Source organism: Tursiops truncatus, chromosome 4 (genome assembly GCF_011762595.2).
Source record: "Tursiops truncatus isolate mTurTru1 chromosome 4, mTurTru1.mat.Y, whole genome shotgun sequence".
Classification (NCBI taxonomy): Eukaryota; Metazoa; Chordata; class Mammalia; order Artiodactyla; family Delphinidae; genus Tursiops; species Tursiops truncatus.
Genome location: NC_047037.1, coordinates 16918010 through 16937566, shown reverse-complemented (window position 1 = coordinate 16937566; position 19557 = coordinate 16918010). Strand labels below are relative to the sequence as shown.

Here is a 19557-nt window from a genome sequence, read left to right as displayed (position 1 = left end):
ACGGGGTGGGCAAACTCTTTCAGAAATGGGAGCGAGGCCCCTGTGATGCAAAGAATATTGGCCTGGAAGTCAGGAGACCTGAATTCTGCTGCCAACTCTGTCACCGTTATCTGGGTCATGGAGTTTTTCATCCATACAGCAAGCAGGGAGACTAGCAATTTCTCGGTTCTGTGCCTCTGAGCTACAGAGCTAAGAGCAGCGAGTTCTGAAGGCAGTGGTGTGGCTCTGGTGGAAGATTGTAGGGAAAAGGGTCAGTTTATGACTGGGAGGGAGGGGCAGCTTGGCTCTAGTCTTAATTTCCTGCCTGCTGCTGTCCATGTGTTTTCCTGGGCAGAGGGAACACCTCTCTTATGCCCTGTGTCTCTCCGAGGGCATAACGAAGGTCTGTTGTTGTTCTTGTTGTTGTTTTCCTTTAAAAATATTTCCCTCAGTTAAGTCATGTCAGTCTTTTCCAAGAACTGTTCAGTCGGTGTGGTCTATTAAACACACGTGTGGTTAAAATTTCACTGTGTTTCATCAGCTCCAGAGTTCACATTTTTAATTTTTTTTTATTTTTTATATTTGGCTGCACTGGGTCTTCACTGCTGCACGCGGGGTTTCTCTAGCTGCGGCGAGCGGGGGCTACTCTTCGTTGTGGTGCACGGGCTCTAGGCGCGCAGGCTTCAGTAGTTGTGGCACACGGGCTTAGTTGCTCTGCGGCATGTGGGATCTTCCCGGACCGGGGCTCAAACCCGTGTTCCCTGCACTGGCAGGCGGATTCTTAACCACTGTGCCACCAGGGAAGTCCCCAGAGTTCATATTTTTGCATGGCTAAAGAGAATATAATTTTAAGGTAGAGACATGTTATATTTTATTTTTTCTAGTGATTGGAGGTATGTACCTACGATTTTTATGGAGTAGCACCTATCTGGGGAGCATACTCTTGGTTCCTATTTCCAAGGGCTCACAGAACGCAGGTTTTTTTGTTGTTGTTTTTTTTGCGGGGTGGGGGTTGCCATCATTTCTGGAGCACTTTCTTGGACCACGGGTCCAGTCATGGACCCATGACTTTACATGTATTAATTCACTTGATTTCCTAAACCACTTCATGCGCCGAGGTATTATTGCTCTTCCCGTGTTACAGATGAGGAAACAACTAAGAACAGGGACATTTTCCCGTTTGCCCAAGGTTACTCGGCTAGCCGCTGGGGCTAAAACTCGGACTGTCTCCTTCCAGAGCCCACCTCTTAACCACAACATATAGTCTGATGCCTGACATGAGCAGTGATGCCGGCCTCCTCTGTTGAATAAGGGCAGCTAAGCTGAGCTGCCCACTGCACAGCTCCAGCCGGCTGCATTTCTGCCATAATCCGTGTGAACGGGGCCTTTGGATTTGAATAGTCCCACCAGAGTTGTGCAGGCAGTAGCTATTTCTAAGCCTGTGTCATTGTTTTGAACCTACTCACTGTTCTTTATTTGTCCAGGTGTGCACATAGACACATGTGCACAGGCACACCCTCGCGTCACACACACAGCCTCTCTCTCCCAGGCATACACTCTTGCACGGTTCTCTCTGATGTATCTATCCATGGCCATTTGCAGAAAATTGCCCCTTTCAAGCTACTTCTCTCTCACCTATTATAACATCAGTGTTAAAGTAGAATCTCTGATGTGCTTTTATGAAGTTTCCAGAACTTTTCATGTTTTATGATACTTACAGTCCTTTTTTATGTTCGTATTGAGATGTTTGTTAGCTCAGGGATACAGACTTTTGACGGGCCAATGACCTTCCCAAGACCTCTTGCTGGCCGTTGTGGGACTCTGATGTAGAGGTGGCCCCTCTGCAGAATGAATCGAGCAGTGGTATAAAGACCTTGGCCGCACAGGTGTCTGGGCTAGTGTTATACTTCCTGACCAGTCAGTCTGCTTTCAGTGCCAGCCTCAGGAATAGAGGAACAGTGACAAGAGCGTGCCACCGATCTGTGGCATAATTTTGCGTCTGCAATTTTATTGGATTTTCTTTTTCTCATTAGGTAACCAGCCACAGCAAGGAGTGACGCCCTACGGGCATCCTTCACACTTCTGAGTCTGGAAGAGGACAAAGACATGAAGTTTTTTGTTTGCACTGAAAAACAGAAAATCACATTTAATGCATTAGTCACCTTTAGAAATGTCCCTTTGTTCTTTCATTTCTTTGGCGTTTTCCTATGTTTTACGCTACATTTCATACAAAGGCGTTTAAACAAAATGTAAAGGAAAAGGTGTGGTTTGGTTTTGTTTCATTCAATTTGAAAGTAGGTTTAAAAATGTGGATCATGGGGGCCTACGCCAGGAAGAGTTTGGTAGCAGACCTTTTGAAATTGGTGCTTTTATTGAATCTCGTAGTTATAGAAAGAATGGATTATGGTGGATTTTAAATATTTATGTATTCATTAATGATGAAGTTTGGTTTTTTGGGTTTTTTTTTTGTTTTGGGTTTTTTTTTGCACACTGTGCCGGACCAAACTACTGATTTGAAAGGCATGTCAGATCTTGACAGGAAAGCGACCCATTTATTCCGCATTCACCTTTGGTGGCAAAATGGACATTTATTTGCATCGCTCTAATTTGAAATGTTCGTAATTTCTTAAGCACTTTATGAACTTTGTTCTTATTTATGTAGGATTTTTCTTTGCTTTTGTTGTGGTCAAAAGGTGCTGAAACAGATTGTTGCTTAGTACTTAAACTTCTTAGACCAAGAACTTAAACCAAGGCTTCTGTGAGAGCCACCCTAAGGTACGTGGAAGCCTGTTAGAAGTAGCTGTACTACTAAATTTGTTTTCAGTGGCGAGATCATTGACCAGAGTCTTTGTGAAGGTACAACATGTAAATTCTAAAGGCCGGAACGAACCACAGTGGAATTGTTCCAATTATTTGCCAGATTTGGCAAAAATGACTCTGTCCAGTTTTGGTTCTCCTGAACCTTATGCCAACTTGAGAAAAAAAATCTCGCAGCTGGCCTGAGATTCCACAGTGCTCAAACTTGACATGGTTTCCAGAGAATCTGGCCCCCAAGTCGAGGGGGGCTCTGGTTTTCCTAAGAGATGTATTTGCTGTTTATTTTGTATGGTAAGTATTTGCTATTTTGAATTTAACTATTAATGTTGGTGTCTGTCTTGGTTGTGTATTGCATATACTGTATTTATAAATTGGTGCAAAAAGCACAAGTAAAGTAAATTATACATCAAATTTATTATAAAGAAATAGTAACTATTTTAACTTTGTTCAAGTATGTGGTAATTTGCTCCTATTAGAGTGAAAAATACAGTAAATTATTATCAGTTTGTGTAACTTAAGAGTATTCCATATAATATTTTTTTAGATTTAGATGCATAAAATTTTGAATGTGAAAATTGCAGGGCATTTTAACACATGTGGGGGATATTTTCCCATGTTCTGTGTTAATTCACTTTCTTTTGCCATGTGAATTTACATGTAACGTAGTCGAGCATACTGTGAATAGATTTGTCTATAATGAGCAAACCATGTAGAACTACTTTTTTTAAATGTAGCTGGTACAACTTTAGTAGATCATTTCCTTTGCAAATCATTATATAAATAATTTATATCTTCCCAGGTGAGTTACTCATTGCAAAATTTGACTCATGCAAATGACCTCAAATACGTGTCCGCTTACTTTGCTGTGGCAGCATCCATGTGAACTGCTTTGTACACTGTGAAACGATTTCGCTCCAGCCCGCTCATTTCATGTTTACTCTGGGCTGGAAAAGACTTTGCCAAAACATTAAAGACCATTCTTTTCACTAAATTAACATGTTCTATCTGCTTTCAGAAGATGAATCTTGACATTTCAGCTGGTTTTGTATATCAGGGTTTTTCTTTTGGTTTTTGGTTTTTTTCCCTCTTGAGAGTCATACTTAGAGCTCATGAAGTTATTTTTTCTTCAAAGTAATCTGTCATATAATGACTGCCTTGGCAAAACAACTGAAATGTGAATGTCGTGCCTAGTGAGTACCAGTCATGTTCTGTCCTAATTGTTGTTTTACTTCTTCTCAAGAATTACTGGTGTTTAAAATGCCACTTTTCAGTTTGAACCATATATATTTGTAGCTCAGTATTGCAAACAGAAGTAAGACTGTTTCAAGAATGAGTGTTATAATTGCATAGCATTTGTATGCACTTTATATTTTGCAGAAGTTAGTGAAATTAATTTATTAATCATTTTGCACTTGAAAGCTGTGGGACATAGCTTTTTGTTGCTGTCGTCTCCTTTTTTTTTCCGGTGGGAAAGCTAAGATATGGTAAGGCCCTATAATTCGACGATTCTACAGAGAGTTGAGGAAAAACCTAGAACTGGTTTTCCCCTGTGTCCTATACAGAGAGAAACTGGAATTTTCAATCTATTCTTATCATATTTCCTCCCATTTAATCCTCTCTCCTGAGAGTTTTCTTTTTCTTTTTTAGAATATGCATTGATTTGTCTTGAAATGATCACAAAGGAAAGCCCTGTCCTTCGGCAGAACCTGGTAATTTGCTTGGTGAGACAAAGAGGAAATTATCTTAGGATAAGATGGAGACCCCAGTTCCCCTTAAAGACTTTGAAATAGAATGGAGTTGGACATAAGAAGCCCTTAGATATGCCTGTTTACATAGTAGGCTTCTTCCTAGTAGGGTTACATTTGTCCTCTTTTTTTTAATTCCTCTTGGTCCGGAAGTAGAATGAGATCACTGTTAGAACGAGTAGCCCTTGACCGCTTATGGCCACAGGATACCAACATCAAAGAACGTAGGAATCAGGTCACCTCTTTAGGTGGGGCAAGCTGAAAGTTGGTGTGATGAAAACAAAATGAAGTGAGTCCCCCCCCACCCCCATCTCAACTGATTGACAGGGAAAAATGTAGTTCTCCGTTTTGTGTGCTGAGCTATCTGAGCAAGACCTATGGCATTTTCTTCTTTTTCATTTATTAAGTCTCCTATAAGTCTTCTTAAATAATAAGCAAGTATTTGAATAGATGCTGGAGAAATTACACTGGAAAATCCTAGCCTCTAGAGTTAGAAAAGCTGAATCATATTGTCCCTTAAATTAATTCAGGTTGAATTAAGCATGTAATATAAATAAATTCAGTGAATTACAAAAAGCAACATTTTGTATAGGGTTGATCAAATTTTAACTACAGTGAAACTCCATTATATGTATTCGGTCTAGATTTTCCCAAACATTTCCCTGTCACAAAGGATTATCACCTTATAGAATAGACGCTCATAGAGCAATGATTCCTCCTAAGAAAATTTTTCCTTATAAACAAACAGTTCCAAACCAGGGGTGCCTGAGCTAGATTTTGAAGTTATAAAGAAGTTTGTGTATTTTAAAAACTTTTTAATGGTTTTATTTGGGATAGATGTAATCAACCCCCTTTTCACGTTTTATGATGTGCAGGTGTTAAGTTGCTTTCTTACAAGTGGAAATTCAGCCTGCATTTATTTTTAAATGCAGTTATTAAAACTTTTTTTTCTATTCCCCATCATCAGTGAAAATTTTCAGTGCACAAAATGGTGAATCATAAAACAGTTCAGCGCTTATTTTCTGTGGGTTTTAGTAAAATATTTATAAACTGACCACAGTATTTATACATCAGGATGGCAAATTTACATCGACCGCAAATTTAATCATCTTTTCCATTGTGTCTGTCCTCAGCGCCATGCTTGTAACATTGATTAATAGAAGGTGGACACTAGGCAAATGGTAATGAAAGGAAAAAAGTCCATTCTTTAATGAAGAATTCAGGTACATTATCCACTTGTTATTTTATGGTCGATCGTTTTCTCTTCATGTTCATTGTTATTTGTTGGCAAAATAAAAGTGCCTTAAGTTAAAAGTCTGTTTTGAGATCCATTATAAAAAAAATCAGTATCAGTTCATAATGCATTTATTTACAAGTCCTTTTTTTTGCATGTCTATTATAAATTTAATATTGTAAGTGTATTCAAATTCATTTACATGCCTATGGCTGCCTTTGATTAAACTTCTTCCAAAAAGTAAATTCTGTCCAGATGTTGACTTTATTCAGGTAGTTTTATTTTCTGTCAGATTACTTGGATGTAAGTTGTTGCGTAATCACTTCCAAGTGGATTCTTTGCTGTGCATCTGTATATCCCAGAATCTGATGTTTGAGGATTCTGAATGACTAGGGTACCTTGTGGGTGAAAACGTTGAATTCCACGTGTCCTCCCTTCGTGTGCCCCTGAGAACGGGGAGTGGTCAGGCATCTCCCATGTGATTTCTGGCTTGGGGACTCCCAGGGCCACACAGCGGAGCTGAACAGCCACGCCTGTCCTTGCGAGGACGTTCCTGGGTAGGCGATTTGTAATTCGGGGAGGGTAGGCCACAACCATTACTGGAACAGTAATCAGTGCATGGCCAATACTGTTTTGAGCCTTACAAACGTAGCTTCCTCTGTCGTAAGCTGTTGCCTCTTTGATGACCAAGGTGCCGTTTTCATGCAGTATGTATTTTCCACTGATCTGAGGCCCGTCTATTACGTAACCACTTGGCACAGTCCATTTGATACGTGGCTTAGGGCTTCCATCAGAGACACAGTGCAACGATAGAGTGTCTCCACTGATACTGTAAACTGTTCCTCGTGCATAAGTGACAATCACTGGCTTTTGGCCAATTTCTAATACAATTAATTTCTCAATATAGCCAACTTTATTTCTTGCTGCACACCGATATTTTCCTGTATCGTCCCGAGTCATTTTAGAAATGATAAAAGAGCCGTTACTTGCTATTAGATACTGAGAATTGTTTTGTCCATTGGGAAATTGTGTGCCATTTGGTAAAATCCAGATTATTTCAGGTGGTGGGTTTCCATCAACAGAGCAATGCAATGCTGTGGACTTTCCAAGCTGGGCAACGGTTTTTTCATTATGTGGATTTCTGAATGTCGGTCTTCTCAGCATTTCCAGGACTTCTAACTGTACCACCAGCACACTCTCTCCTCCTTCATTCCGAGCCACACAGGTAAAATTGGCTGCATCTGAAAGCCTCACATTCCTGATTTCCAGGGTTCCATTTTTATAGACTGTGATTCTGCTTCCGTAGTACGGAACTGTGAGGAAAATATTGTCTGGCATGATCCACATGATGTGAGGAGATGGTGTCCCTGCGGCTCTGCAGTCGAAGTGTTTTTTGGAATGCCTCACCGCCGTGGCTTTAATGGTGGTTTTATCTGCATACAGACCATTGATTAATGGAGGTTTGGAGACAACGTCCAGTTTGTACATTTTGGTGTCATCCCCACTGGGATTTCGTGCCACACATACGTACTCTCCGGAATCGAGCAGTTTCACTCTGTTGATAGACAAAGACCCGTTGGCATGAAATGCGTACCTGTCCTTAGAGAATGAAATCATGTCGTTGGAAGGCAGCAACCAAAATACTTTTGGCTTGGGTTCCCCAGTGACCTCACAGTCAAGGACGGCTGTGTCTCCAGCCTTGACTCTCGCGTTGGTCTTGTAACCCTGCCGGATCCGTGGGGCGGCTGTTATGACTGTTAGGTGGACTTTCATTTCATCCTTCCCTAGAGTGTTCTGGGCATGGCAAGTGTAATCTCCTTCCTCTGCCATCCCGACTCTGTTGAAGTATAACGTTCCATTGTCGAAGAGGGTGAACCTCCTGGTGCCGTGGCCACTGTCGTCGGCCTGCATGGCGTTATTTATCATCGTCCCATCAGGCAGACTCCAGGATATCTCGGGCACTGGTGAGCCGGAAGCCATGCAATCGACTTGGAAGTCTTTCCCGTGAAAAACCTGCCTTTTAAAATGTTGCTTGTGGTCAATTTTGGCAGGTTTCCGTCTTAGGCTGACGTGCATCAGGGTCAGATCGTCCCCCATCTTGTTTCTCGCCACACACAAGTAGTCTCCACCGTCTTTTTCTGTTACTGATCCGATAAACAGGGATCCATTTGGGTAGACTTGGATGCGGCTGCCCATTCTGAGGAAAGAAGAGAGAGACGGATTGAGTGTGCAGGTACTAACAAGGGGTGGGAGACTTACTTACACAGGATTAGCTTTATGGACATTTTCTTAAACTGTTGCAATGGAATTAAAATCACTGTCTTTTAAGCTATTCTGAAAGATGAAATTAGCTGAACAGATATGATTTAGTGCAGACAAGCACTATGTCTTAGATGGACTTCAAATGAATCTCCTCTGCATTTCAATTAACAAGAATTTTCATGGTGACGAGAATATTAGAAATACCAGTTTCCTAGACCCATGACGGTCTTGACCACTTTACACATCAAATGATCATTTTGTGATATACGTCAGTAAAGAACAACTTTCATACAAATTTACTTGCTCAGAAAAGATACCAGGTTTTCCTTTTTAAAGAGATATTAGTAATCAGTTATTTGGTTAGAAAATGAGTTTTACTTTTTTTTATAAAGAGAGAAAATGCCAAGGTAAGACACATTAGAAGCTTACTAAAGCATCCGTCTCTGCAGGCAGCTGTACCGTGACTCTGGTCTCTCTCTGCATTATGTTGAACTCCGTGAAGACCATTTTTCTCTCTGAAGCCACTACACAGCCTGCTATTACCACACTGAACCATCAGGTGGCAGATCTTTCCTGGTAAAACCAAATCTAGTTTTTCAAAAAGACCAGTGGAAACTGAGTAACTGCTAAAAACGCAATCAAAAACACCCATAGGTGGAAATCTCCGTACAAGTTTTTCTTCCTAGTTCTTTGGCAACATGAGCTAAGCAGGTGGGAGAAACGAGAGAGAAAAGCGTGGATGGCCTTTCATAGCATGACTGCTAAGCCAGTCAGACAGCCTCAAGTCATTTTTTACCTTCAAGAAAACATACCATAAGTAGGAAGAGTATTTGTTGTAGGACAACTTACAAGTGCTGATATTCTTTTTTTTTTTTTTTTCCCTCAAGCCTGGAAAGAACTTGTCTTGAATATAAACCAAAGGAAGGTCATCATAATGGATGCACTTAGAAAAAGGAATGGAAACTACAAGGGTCTTTGCATTCATTTTTTAATCTTTAGGTAGTTCCCCACTATACAGCCAAAAAAAAAAAAAGATACTTAGACAGACGTAGTAACTTGCCCTTTTCACCATGCTACACTGCCACATGCTATCATTCTTTCCTAATGCTTTCTTAGAGCTCTGTTTCTCAAACTCGGGTGCACATTAAAATCATTTGTATAAAATAGTGCTGTTGCCTGGGTCCCACCTCCAGAATTTCTGACTTAATTGGTGTGGAATGTGACCTTGGCCTCAGGACTCAGTTTTCCAAATGACTCTCATGTGCAGCAAAGTCTAAGAACCACTGCTCTAAATCTTGGTATTTAATGCAGTTCCCTCATTACCTGCATTGGAATTACATGGGGTCTAATTTAAGATGCATATTTCCTGGTTTCACTGTTCAGAGATTCTGATCCAATAGATCTAGCCAGGGATCCGGGAACCCAGTGTTTGACAAACTTCCCGGGTGACTTTATGAACATTAAAGTTTGCAAAACAGTCTCAAATTTGAGTGTGCGCTGTAATCATCTGGACAGCTTTTAAGAACACAGATTGCATGTCAAAACACAGAATCGGACTCAAGTTCTCAGGCGATGCTAACACTCTTGGTAGGAGGACAACCCTTTGAAAACCAATGACTCAAAATGACCTTTCCTCACTCCCAAATCTGATGCATCTGGAAGTTGTAATATATAAAAAGAGAACTGTAACTGTTTCCTTTTATAAACTGATATTTTTAAGGGAAAATTTACTTTTGAAAGTGGAAGTTTTCCCTGAGTAAAAGAAAGGGAATTCTTTATGAAAATTAATGCACAGGCAAGCATCTGCAGTCTTTTAGAGCAGTGTTTCTTGGACCTTATTGCGCATGTGATTCACCTGGGGATCTTTTTAAAATGCAGATTCTGATTCTGCCCATCTGGGATGGGGCCTGAGTTTCTGTTCTTGTAACAAGCCCCCAGGTCATGAGAAGCAAGGTTCCAAAGAAGAGGAAACACAATTCTGTCCTGAAACATAGGTCACGTAAGTCATATTTAAAGTCATGGAGGTAGACCAGTGGTGCTGTTAAGTCTGAGATGGTTAAAAAAAAATTCAGAAAAGGCAACGTTCACCTGACAACTAGGCTTTAAAAAAGTAAAACGTTTTGCTTATTTTGTTGATGGTGGAATAGACTTGGATGAGCATAGTTATGATGAAAATTTTAATTTTTAGAATCTAAAATAAATTCAGACTTACAGAGCCAAGAAGTGGCAACAGGAAGGACTTTTTTTTTTTTTTCCAGCAGAAGTGCCCTTTTAATTTCTCTTGACATCTAAAGCATCTAAGTAAAGAGTATTCTTGCCTTTCTGAGTGGGTTAGTTGCAGAATAATCACTGAAGTGTTCAGTTAGCAAACAAGTTGTAGTTCATTATGAAAGAAAAGAATGACAGTACCTCTAGTGGGCCTGTGATAGCATCTCTGATCTTACACACTCTGTTGCCTCTTCCAAAATATGAACAATCTTTCTGTGTTTTGTAAGTGCTTTCCCAAAACAAAATATAAACAGCCTACCTAATATCTTTGCTATCAAACTCTGAAAGATTTGTTGGACTACCTAGGGCGAGATTTATTGGTCGAGATTTATTCTAAGATGCTTAATGTGTTTTAGACATTCCTTTGGATTAACTTTTTAAGACATTCCCTTACATTTTTTCACACCTCTTCCATTCTTAAAAATTGACCTAATGCCCAGTAAACATTTTAGACATTGTTTTTACAACCTAAAATTAGAAATTTATCTGTTATTCCCATCACAAGTATAATGCCTTCTACACTTCTTGCATTGGTTTCTGCATGGGTAGTAAAATTGTATTCAGAATTACGCAGAATAATGAGCAGTCTCTGGGTAAATGAGACTCACCCTCATGTGCTGCAGGGTGATTAAACAGACATACCAATATTATTATATACAAAAACTGGTAAACTACTGAAAATATTTGATGCTACAAATGGGTATACATATAGTAGATAACAAGCATAAACATGTGAGTTGTGAAGTTTACATTTCGTAACCCAGCATTTTTAAATTTTAAATCTAAATTTCAATTTAAAATTTAGGTAATTTTCATGACTTATTTGAAAATTAACATTTACTTTGGAGTTAAAGATCACAAATTAACTTCCTTAACTATATCCGTTACCAACTTATAGTTTGACACTAGAAAAAAATCTATTCTTTTAAGCATAAACTCATGTATAATTTCTCTTGCATGGATATTTTCTATTAATAAACATGGAGGCAGAGTCAAGATGGCAGCATGGGAAGATGCAGAGTTAGTGTTTCCCCACAACTATGGTACCAACTGGCCGCTGGTAGGGGACTCTGACACCCAAGGAGACGGGAGGAACCCCAAAGTGAACCGGTAGGACATAGGGGGACTAAGAGGGGGAGGTGAAGTGGAGGCCAGACAGGATCAGTGACCCTGAGGCTGGGGAGATCAGGAGAGGCAGGCGGGAGGGTCCCTCTGGGAGGAGTGGGAGAGGAGCAGAGGGCGTTTGAGCCCAGAAAGCCTGCTGGGCTCCCAGGTGAGGTCCCCTGCCCTCTGAGAGCAGGGGTGTGGGGCATGCCTGGGCCCCTTCTGTTCCTTGAGCCTAAGTCCCACCCCCCCAAGAGCCCCCAAGGCCTTTTCCAGCCCTGTCATGGTCCTGACCATTGGCCCCACCCACCACCCAAACCTCACCCTTGCTTAGACCCTGCCCTCCACAGCCAAGGCCTATTTCCAGCCTTTTTTTTTTTTCCCCTCCTCCTCTTTTTCACTATTGTGGTACTGTTGTACCTTCTGGTTGTTGATAGATCTATATTTTTATTTTTATATTCCTAACATATCTGTTAGTTTCCTAGTCTAATTTTTTACTTTGTTATTGTGGGGTTTTTTTCTTTTTTTTGCCACCCCAGGTGGCTTACAGGATCTTGGTTCACGAGCCTACGAGTGGGCCAAAGCTCCTGCAGTGGGAGCTGTGAGTCCGAACCACTGGACTAACAGAGAACCTCAGACCCCAGGGAATATTCAATGGAGTGAGTTCCTACAGAGTTCTTCATCTCAGCACCAAGACCCAGCTCTACACAGTAGCCTACAAAGCCCAGTGTTGGAAGCCTCAGGCCAAACAACCAGTAAGAGAGGAATACAATCCCACTCATAAAAAAAAACAATGAGATGGCAAAAAAATATGTCACAGATGAAGGAGCAAGGCAAAAACCTACAAGACCAAATAAATGAAGAGGAAATAGGCAATCTACCTGAAAAAGAATTCAGAGTAATGATAGTAAAGATGATCCAGAATCTCAGAAATAGAATGGAGGCACAGATTGAGAAAATACAAGAAATGTTTAACAAAGATCTAGAAGAACTAAAGAACAAATAAACAGAGGTGAACAATGTAATAACTGAAACGAAAAATACACTAGAAGGAATCAATAACAGAATAACTGAAGCAGAAGAACGAATAAGTGAGCTGGAAAACAAAATAGTGGAAATAATGGCTGAGGAGCAGAATAAAGAAAAAAAGAATGAAAAGAATTGAAGACAATCTCAGAGACTTCTGGGACAACACAAAATGCACCAACATTCTCATTATAGGGGGTCCCAGAAGAAGAAGAGGAAAAGAAAGAGTCTGAGAAAACACTTGAAGAGATTATAGTTGAAAACTTCCCTAACATGGGAAAGGAAATAGTCACCCAAGTCCAGGAAGCACAGAGAATCCCATACAGGATAAACCCTAGGAAAAACACACCAAGACACATATTAATCAAACTAACAAAAATTAAAAGAAAAAATATTGAAAACAGCAAGGGAAAAACCAAACATAACATACAAAGGAATCCCTATAAGGTTATCAGCTGATTTTTCAGTGGAAACTCTGCAGGCCAGAAGGGAGTAGCAGGACGTACTTAAAGTGATGAAAGAAAAACCTACAACCAAGATTACTCTACCCAGCAAGGATCTCATTCAGATTCGATGGAGAACTCAAAAGCTTTTCAGACAAGCAACAGCTAAGAGAATTCAGCACCACCAAACCAGCTTTACAACAAATGCTATAGAAACTTCTTTAAGCAGGAGACACAAGACAAGAAAAAGACCCACAAAAACAAACCCAAAACAATTAAGCAAATGGTAATAAGAACATATATATCAATAATAACCTTGAATGTAAATGGATTAAATGCCCCAACCAAAAGACACAAACTGGCTGAATGGATACAAAAACAAGACCCACCTATATGCTGTCTATAAGAGACACAAGTCAGACCAATTCAGGGACATGTACAGACTGAAAGTGAAGGGATGGAATAAGATATTCCATGCAAATGGAAATCAAAAGAAAGCTGGAGCAGCAATACTTGTATCAGATAAAATAGACTTTAAAATAAAGACTGTTACAAGAGATAAGGAGGGACACTACATAATGATCAAAGGATAACTCCAAGAAGAAGATATAACAATTATAAATGTTTATGCACCCAACATAGGAGCACCTCAATACATAAGGAAAATACTAACAGCCATAAAAGGGGAAATCGACAGTAACACAATAATAGTAGGGAACTTTAACACCCCATTTACACCAATGGACAGATCATCCAAACAGAAAATAAATAAGGAAACACAAGCTTTAAATGACACAAGAGGGCTCCCCTGGTGGTGCAGTGGTTGAGAGTCCGCCTGCCAATGCAGCGGACGCGGGTTCGTGCGCCGGTCCAGGAGGATCCCGCATGCTGCAGAGTGGCTGAGCCCGTGGGCCGTGGCCGCTGGGCCTGTGCTTCTGGAGCCTGTGCTCCACAGCGGAAGAGGCCACAGCGGTGAGAGGCCCACGTACTGGAAAGAAAAAAAAATGACACAAGAGACCAGATAGGTCTAATTGATATTTATAGAACATTCCACCCAAAAGTGGCAGAATACACTTTCTCTCAAGTGCACGTGGAACATTCTCCAGGACAGATCACATCTTGGGTCACATATCAAGCCTTGGAAAATTTAAGAAAATTGAAATCGTATCAAGCATCTTTTCTGACCACAATGCTATGAGATTGGAAATCAATTACAGGAAAAAAACATAAAAAACACAAACACATGGAGGCTAAACAATACGTTACTAAGTAACCAAGAGATCACTGAAGAAATCAAAGGGAAATTAAAAAATACCTAGAGACAAATGACAAGGAAAACACGATCCAAAACCTATGGGGTGCAGCAAAAGCAGTTTTAAGAGAGAAGTTTATAGCTATACAAGCCTACCTCAAGAAACAAGAAAAATCTCAACTAAATCTAACCTTACACCTAAAGGAACTATAGAAAGAAGAACAAACAAAACCCAGAGTTAGCAGAAGGAAAGAAATCATAAAGATCAGAGCAGAAATAAGGAAATAGAAACAAAGAGAACAATAGCAAAGATCAATAAAACTAAAAGCTGGTTCTTTGAGAAGATAAACAAAATTGATAAACCTTTAGCCAGACTCATCAAGAAAAAAAGGGAGAAAACTCAAATCAATAGAATTAGAAATGAAAAAAGGAGAAATCACAACTGACACTGCAGAAATACAAAGCATTATAAGTGACTACTACAAACAACGATATACCAATAAAATGGACAACCACGAAGAAATGGACAAATTCTTGGAAAGGTACAATTTTCCAAGACTGAACCAGGAAGAATTAGAAACTATAAACAGACCTATCACAAGTAATGAAATTGAAACTGTAATTTCAAATCTTCCAACAAACAAAAGTCCAGGACCAGTTGGCTTCACAAGCCAATTCTATCAAACATTTAGAGAAGAGCTAACACCGATCCTTCGCAAACTCTTCCAAAAAATTGCAGAGGGAGAAACACTCGCAAATTCATTCTACAAAGCCACCATCACCTTGACACCAAAATCAGAAAAAGATATCACAAAAAAAGAAGACTACAGGCCAATATCACTGATGAACATAGGTGCAAAAATCCTGAACAAAATGCTAGCAAACAGAATCCAACAGCACATTAAAAGGATCATACCCCATGATCAAGTGGGATTTATCCCAGGGATGCAAGGATTCTTCAATATATGCAAATTAATCAATGTGATACACCACATTAACCAATTAAGGGACAAAAACCATATGATCATCTTAATAGATGCAGAAAAAGCTTTTGACAAAATTCAAGACCCATTTATCATAAAAACTCTCCGGAAAATGGGCATAGAGGGAAACTACCTCAACATAATAAAGGCCATTTATGACAAACCCACAGCAAGCATCATACTCAACAGTGAAAAACTGAAAGCATTTCCACTAGGATCAGGAACAAAACAAGGATGTCCACTCTCGCCACTCTTATTCAACATAGTTTTGGAAGTCCTGGCCGCAGCGATCAGAGAAGAAAAAGAAATAAAAGGAATCCAAATCGGAAAAGAAGTAAATCTGTCACTGTTTTCTGATGACATGATACTATACATAGAAAATCCTAAAGATGCCACCAGAAAACTACCAGAGCTAATCAATGAATTTGGTAAAAGTAACAGGGTACAAAATTAATGCACAGAAATCTCTGGCATTCCTATACAACAACAACGAAAAATCAGAAAGAGAAATTCAGCAAACACTCCCATTTACCATTGCAACAAAAAGGATAAAATACCTAGGAATAAACCTGCCTAAGGAGGCAAAAGACTTGTACTCAGAAAACTGTAAAACACTGATGAAAGAAATCACAGACGATATAAACAGATGGAGAAATATACCACGTTCTTGGATTGGAAGAATTGATATTGTGAAAATGAGTATACTACCCAAAGCAATCTACAGATGCAGTGCAACCCCTATCAAACTACCAATGGCATTCTTCACAGAATTAGAACAAAAAAATTTACAATTTGTATGGAAATACAAAAGACCCTGAATAGCCAAAGCAATCTTTAGAAAGAAAAACGGAGTGGGAGGAATCAGGCTCCCTGACTTCAAACTATACCAAAAAGCTACAGTAATCAAGACAGTATGGTGCTAGCACAAAAACATAAATATAGGTCAATGGAACAGGATAGAAAGTCCAGAGGTAAACCCACGCACCTATAGACCCCTAATCTATGACAAAGGAGGCAAGAATATACAATGGAGAAAAGACAGCCTCTTTGATACATGGTGCTGGGAAAAGTGGACAGCTACATGTAAAAGAATGAAATTAGAATACTACCTAACACCATACACAAAAATAAACCCCAAATGGATTAAAGACTTAAATGTAAGACCAGACACTATAAAACTCTTAGAGGAAAACAGGAAAAACACTCTTTGACATAAACCATGGCAAGATCTTTTTTGACCCACCTGCTAGAGTAACAGAAATAACAAAAATAAACAAATGGGACTTAATTAAACTTAAAAGCTTTTGCACAGCAAAGGAAACCATAAACAAGACAAAAAGACAACCCTGAGAATGGGAGAAAATATTTGCAAATGAAACAATAAACAAAGACTTAATCTCCAAAATACACAAACAGCTCATGGAGCTCAATATCAAAAAAATCCAGTTAAAAAATGGGCAGAAGACCTAAATAGACATTTCACCAAGGAAGACATACAGATGGCCAAGAGGCACGTGAGAAGATGCTCAACATCACTAATTATTAGAGAAATGCAAATCAAAACTACAAGGAGGTATCACCTCACACCAGTCAGAATGGCCGTCATCAAAAAAATGTACAAACAAGAAATGCTGGAAAGGGTGTGGTGAAAAGGGGACCCTCCTGTGCTGTTGGTGGGAATATAAATTGATAAAACCACTATGGAAAACAGTATGGAGGTTCCTTAAAAAACTAAAAATAGAACTACCATACGACCCAGCAATCCCACTACTGGGCATATACCCTGAGAAAACCATAATTCAAAAAGAGACAGTACCACAATGTTCATTGCAGCACTATTTACAATAGCCAGGACATGGAACCAACCTCAATGTCTATCGACAGATGAATGGATAAAGAAGATGTGACAAATATATACAATGGAATATTACTCAGCCATAAAAAGAAACAAAACTGAGTTATTTGGAGTGAGGTGGATGGACCTAGAGTCTGTCATACAGAGTGAAGTAAGTCAGGAGGAGAAAAACAAATACCGTATGCTAACACATATATATGGAATAAAAAAAAAATGGTACTGATGAACCTAGTTGCAGGGCAAGAATAAAGAGACAGACGTAGAAAATGGACTTGAGGACATGGGGTGGGAGCGTGAAGCTGGGGCGAAGTGAGAGCAACATTAACATATATTCACTACCGAACCTAAAATAGTTGGCTGGTGGGAAGCAGCAGCATAGCACAGGGCGATCGGCTGGGTGCTTTGTGATGCCTAGAGGGGTGGGATAGGGAGGGTGGGAGGGAGGCGACATGTGTATGCATGTGGCTCATTCGCCTTGTTGTGCAACAGAAACTAACACAGTATTGTGAAGCAGTTATACTCCAATAAGGATGTATTAAAAATAAATAAACAAACAAACATATAAAAGGGAAATGTTCATCCCCATCTTTTCTGTCATATTATGAAACATCATTGTATGAAGTCATGTAAATGGCAAAAATTAATACTCAAACTTATTCTTCAAAGAGATTTAATCTGTATAGAAAACAGTTAAAAATCACTATTAATATGCCTGTAACAGGAGATATTAGAGAAAGTGTGTATGTGTACATATGTGTCCGACACCGTCAGAGTGATTGGAGGTCCTGAATACATTTCACTTTGTGAAGGCCTTAATGTTGTGACTTTCATAAAGTGCTTTGCAGTTTTAGGGTAGCATAAATTAAGTACAGATTGCACTAAAATTGAAAATGCTTTACTAGGAGATTCTGAAGAGTGAAATAATGAAGTGCATCTCTCCAGAACTTGATTGCTTTACAACATTCCCTCTTATTTTTGGATAGAAAAATTATAAATACATTTACACAGGTACCATTTTAAAACTGTCACAAGTATGGAAGCAAATGAGATTTTTTATCCTTTTTAACTATATAAACTCAGGAAGAAGCTGGCCCTTAGAGTATGGCATGTAAGAAACTTGGTTTTTATATAATTTGTATTATTTTGTGTTAGTCTCAAAATGATTAGGTTTTCTTTAGAGCGAGTTACTTTTCTGTGTAGAGTCTGTGTGCTAACACTGCTGCTACTCTCGCTCTACCCCTTTGACCACTTCCGAAGTTGTACGGCTAAATAAGATAATCTCAACAGAAAGGTATGGTTTACCTGTGCCGCTGGTCGACGACAGCCTTGGATGGTAGCCTCCAGATTATCTTCGGTTTCGGCTCCCCAGTGGCTGAGCAGTTCAGTAGTAGTTTGTCCCCCAGATTCACCTCCGTCCATTTCTGGGATGCAAATTCTATCCTGGGGATCGTCTCTCGTTCTTCCACTGTAAGAATTACCACCCTTCTCTCTGAGCCAGTGGAGCTGGTAGCAATGCATTCATAAGTGCCCCGGTCTGAAGAGGCTATGTTTCTTATAAACAGAGTTCCATTTGAAAATAAGAACTTGGAATTGATGAACTGTAATGGTTTCACTTCGCTGCCATCAGAGAGGACCCAGTGAACACCGGGCTGAGGAGTTCCTTTGGCAGTACAGGGCAGTTTCAAACTTTCACCCCAAGTCCCTGCAATAACTTGCCTCTTTTGTTCTAGAATAACAGGTGGCGCCGCAATAACTTGTATTTTAACCAGCAGTGCGTCCTGGCCCACTGGGTTGCTGGCCACGCATTTGTAAAAGCCCCTGTCATAAACGCTGAGATTGTGGATGACCAGCGTCCCGTCAGATGTCACCAGGGCCTGCCTGTTCCCCTCGGATGATTCAGAGACCACTGTTTGGTTTGCAAGAAGCCAGGAAATTGTAGGGCTGGGCCTGCCTTCAGCTCTGCACTTCAGTTCCACTGTGCTTCCGGAATGGACTGTGATCTCCTTAGTATGTCTCTCCAGGATCCTGGGGGGATAGGAAACCACGGACAAGGTGACATGAAGGCGGTCCGTGCCAAATGGATTGGATGCTGAGCACAGGTACTGTCCACGGTCCTGAAGGTCCACCCTCTGTATGGACAGGGTGCCATTGGGGAGCACCTGGAACCTGCTATTCTGTTTCCTTTTAGACAAATCAAGTCCTGATAAGAAGAAAGAAATTTATAGCCATAGGTCATCAAAGTTTAGGTAGTAAACATAAATTGCTCACATGGAAGTCTCAAGAGGAACGCTATCTTTTTATTAGGCTACTGGGAAAAAATATATTTAAAATTAAGACACCTAGTCTTCAGAGTAGTAAAGTTATTTCTGGATTTTTTTTTAAAATAAAACTAATTTTAATGTAAAAGCCAGATGCTTCAACACAGTGACCACTCACAATTTCTTTGGATCTGCTTTCAAAGCATTTCAAAAAAATGGTCTTAACATATGTTTTAAAACCTTCTAATGAGCAAAAAGCCATGCATATATCAAATAAGGATATTAATTGTTTGAGTCTTGGAGAAATCTGAGGTTGATGTTGATTATTTGG

The 19557-nt window shown here is 39.8% G+C and overlaps 2 protein-coding genes across 2 annotated transcripts in view; one reads left to right on the top strand and one right to left on the bottom strand.

The window, feature by feature from the left end:
* MED12L (mediator complex subunit 12L) overlaps positions 1 to 3299 on the top strand; it is a 327546-nt gene extending 324247 nt beyond the window's left edge. The window contains exon 45 of the mRNA XM_019934361.3: positions 2013 to 3299. Within this exon, the coding sequence (XP_019789920.2) occupies positions 2013 to 2065 (53 nt within the window). The 3' untranslated portion in view covers positions 2066 to 3299. The remainder of the gene's footprint in view (positions 1 to 2012) is intronic.
* Positions 3300 to 5302: 2003 nt separating this feature from the next.
* The window catches only part of IGSF10 (immunoglobulin superfamily member 10), a 39270-nt gene continuing 25015 nt past the window's right edge, over positions 5303 to 19557 (bottom strand). Inside the window, exons 5-6 of the mRNA XM_033856318.2 lie at positions 18271 to 19168; positions 5303 to 7972 (exon numbers count right to left, since the gene is read on the bottom strand). Coding sequence (XP_033712209.2) covers positions 6064 to 7972; positions 18271 to 19168 — 2807 coding nt within the window. The 3' untranslated portion in view covers positions 5303 to 6063. The remainder of the gene's footprint in view (positions 7973 to 18270; positions 19169 to 19557) is intronic.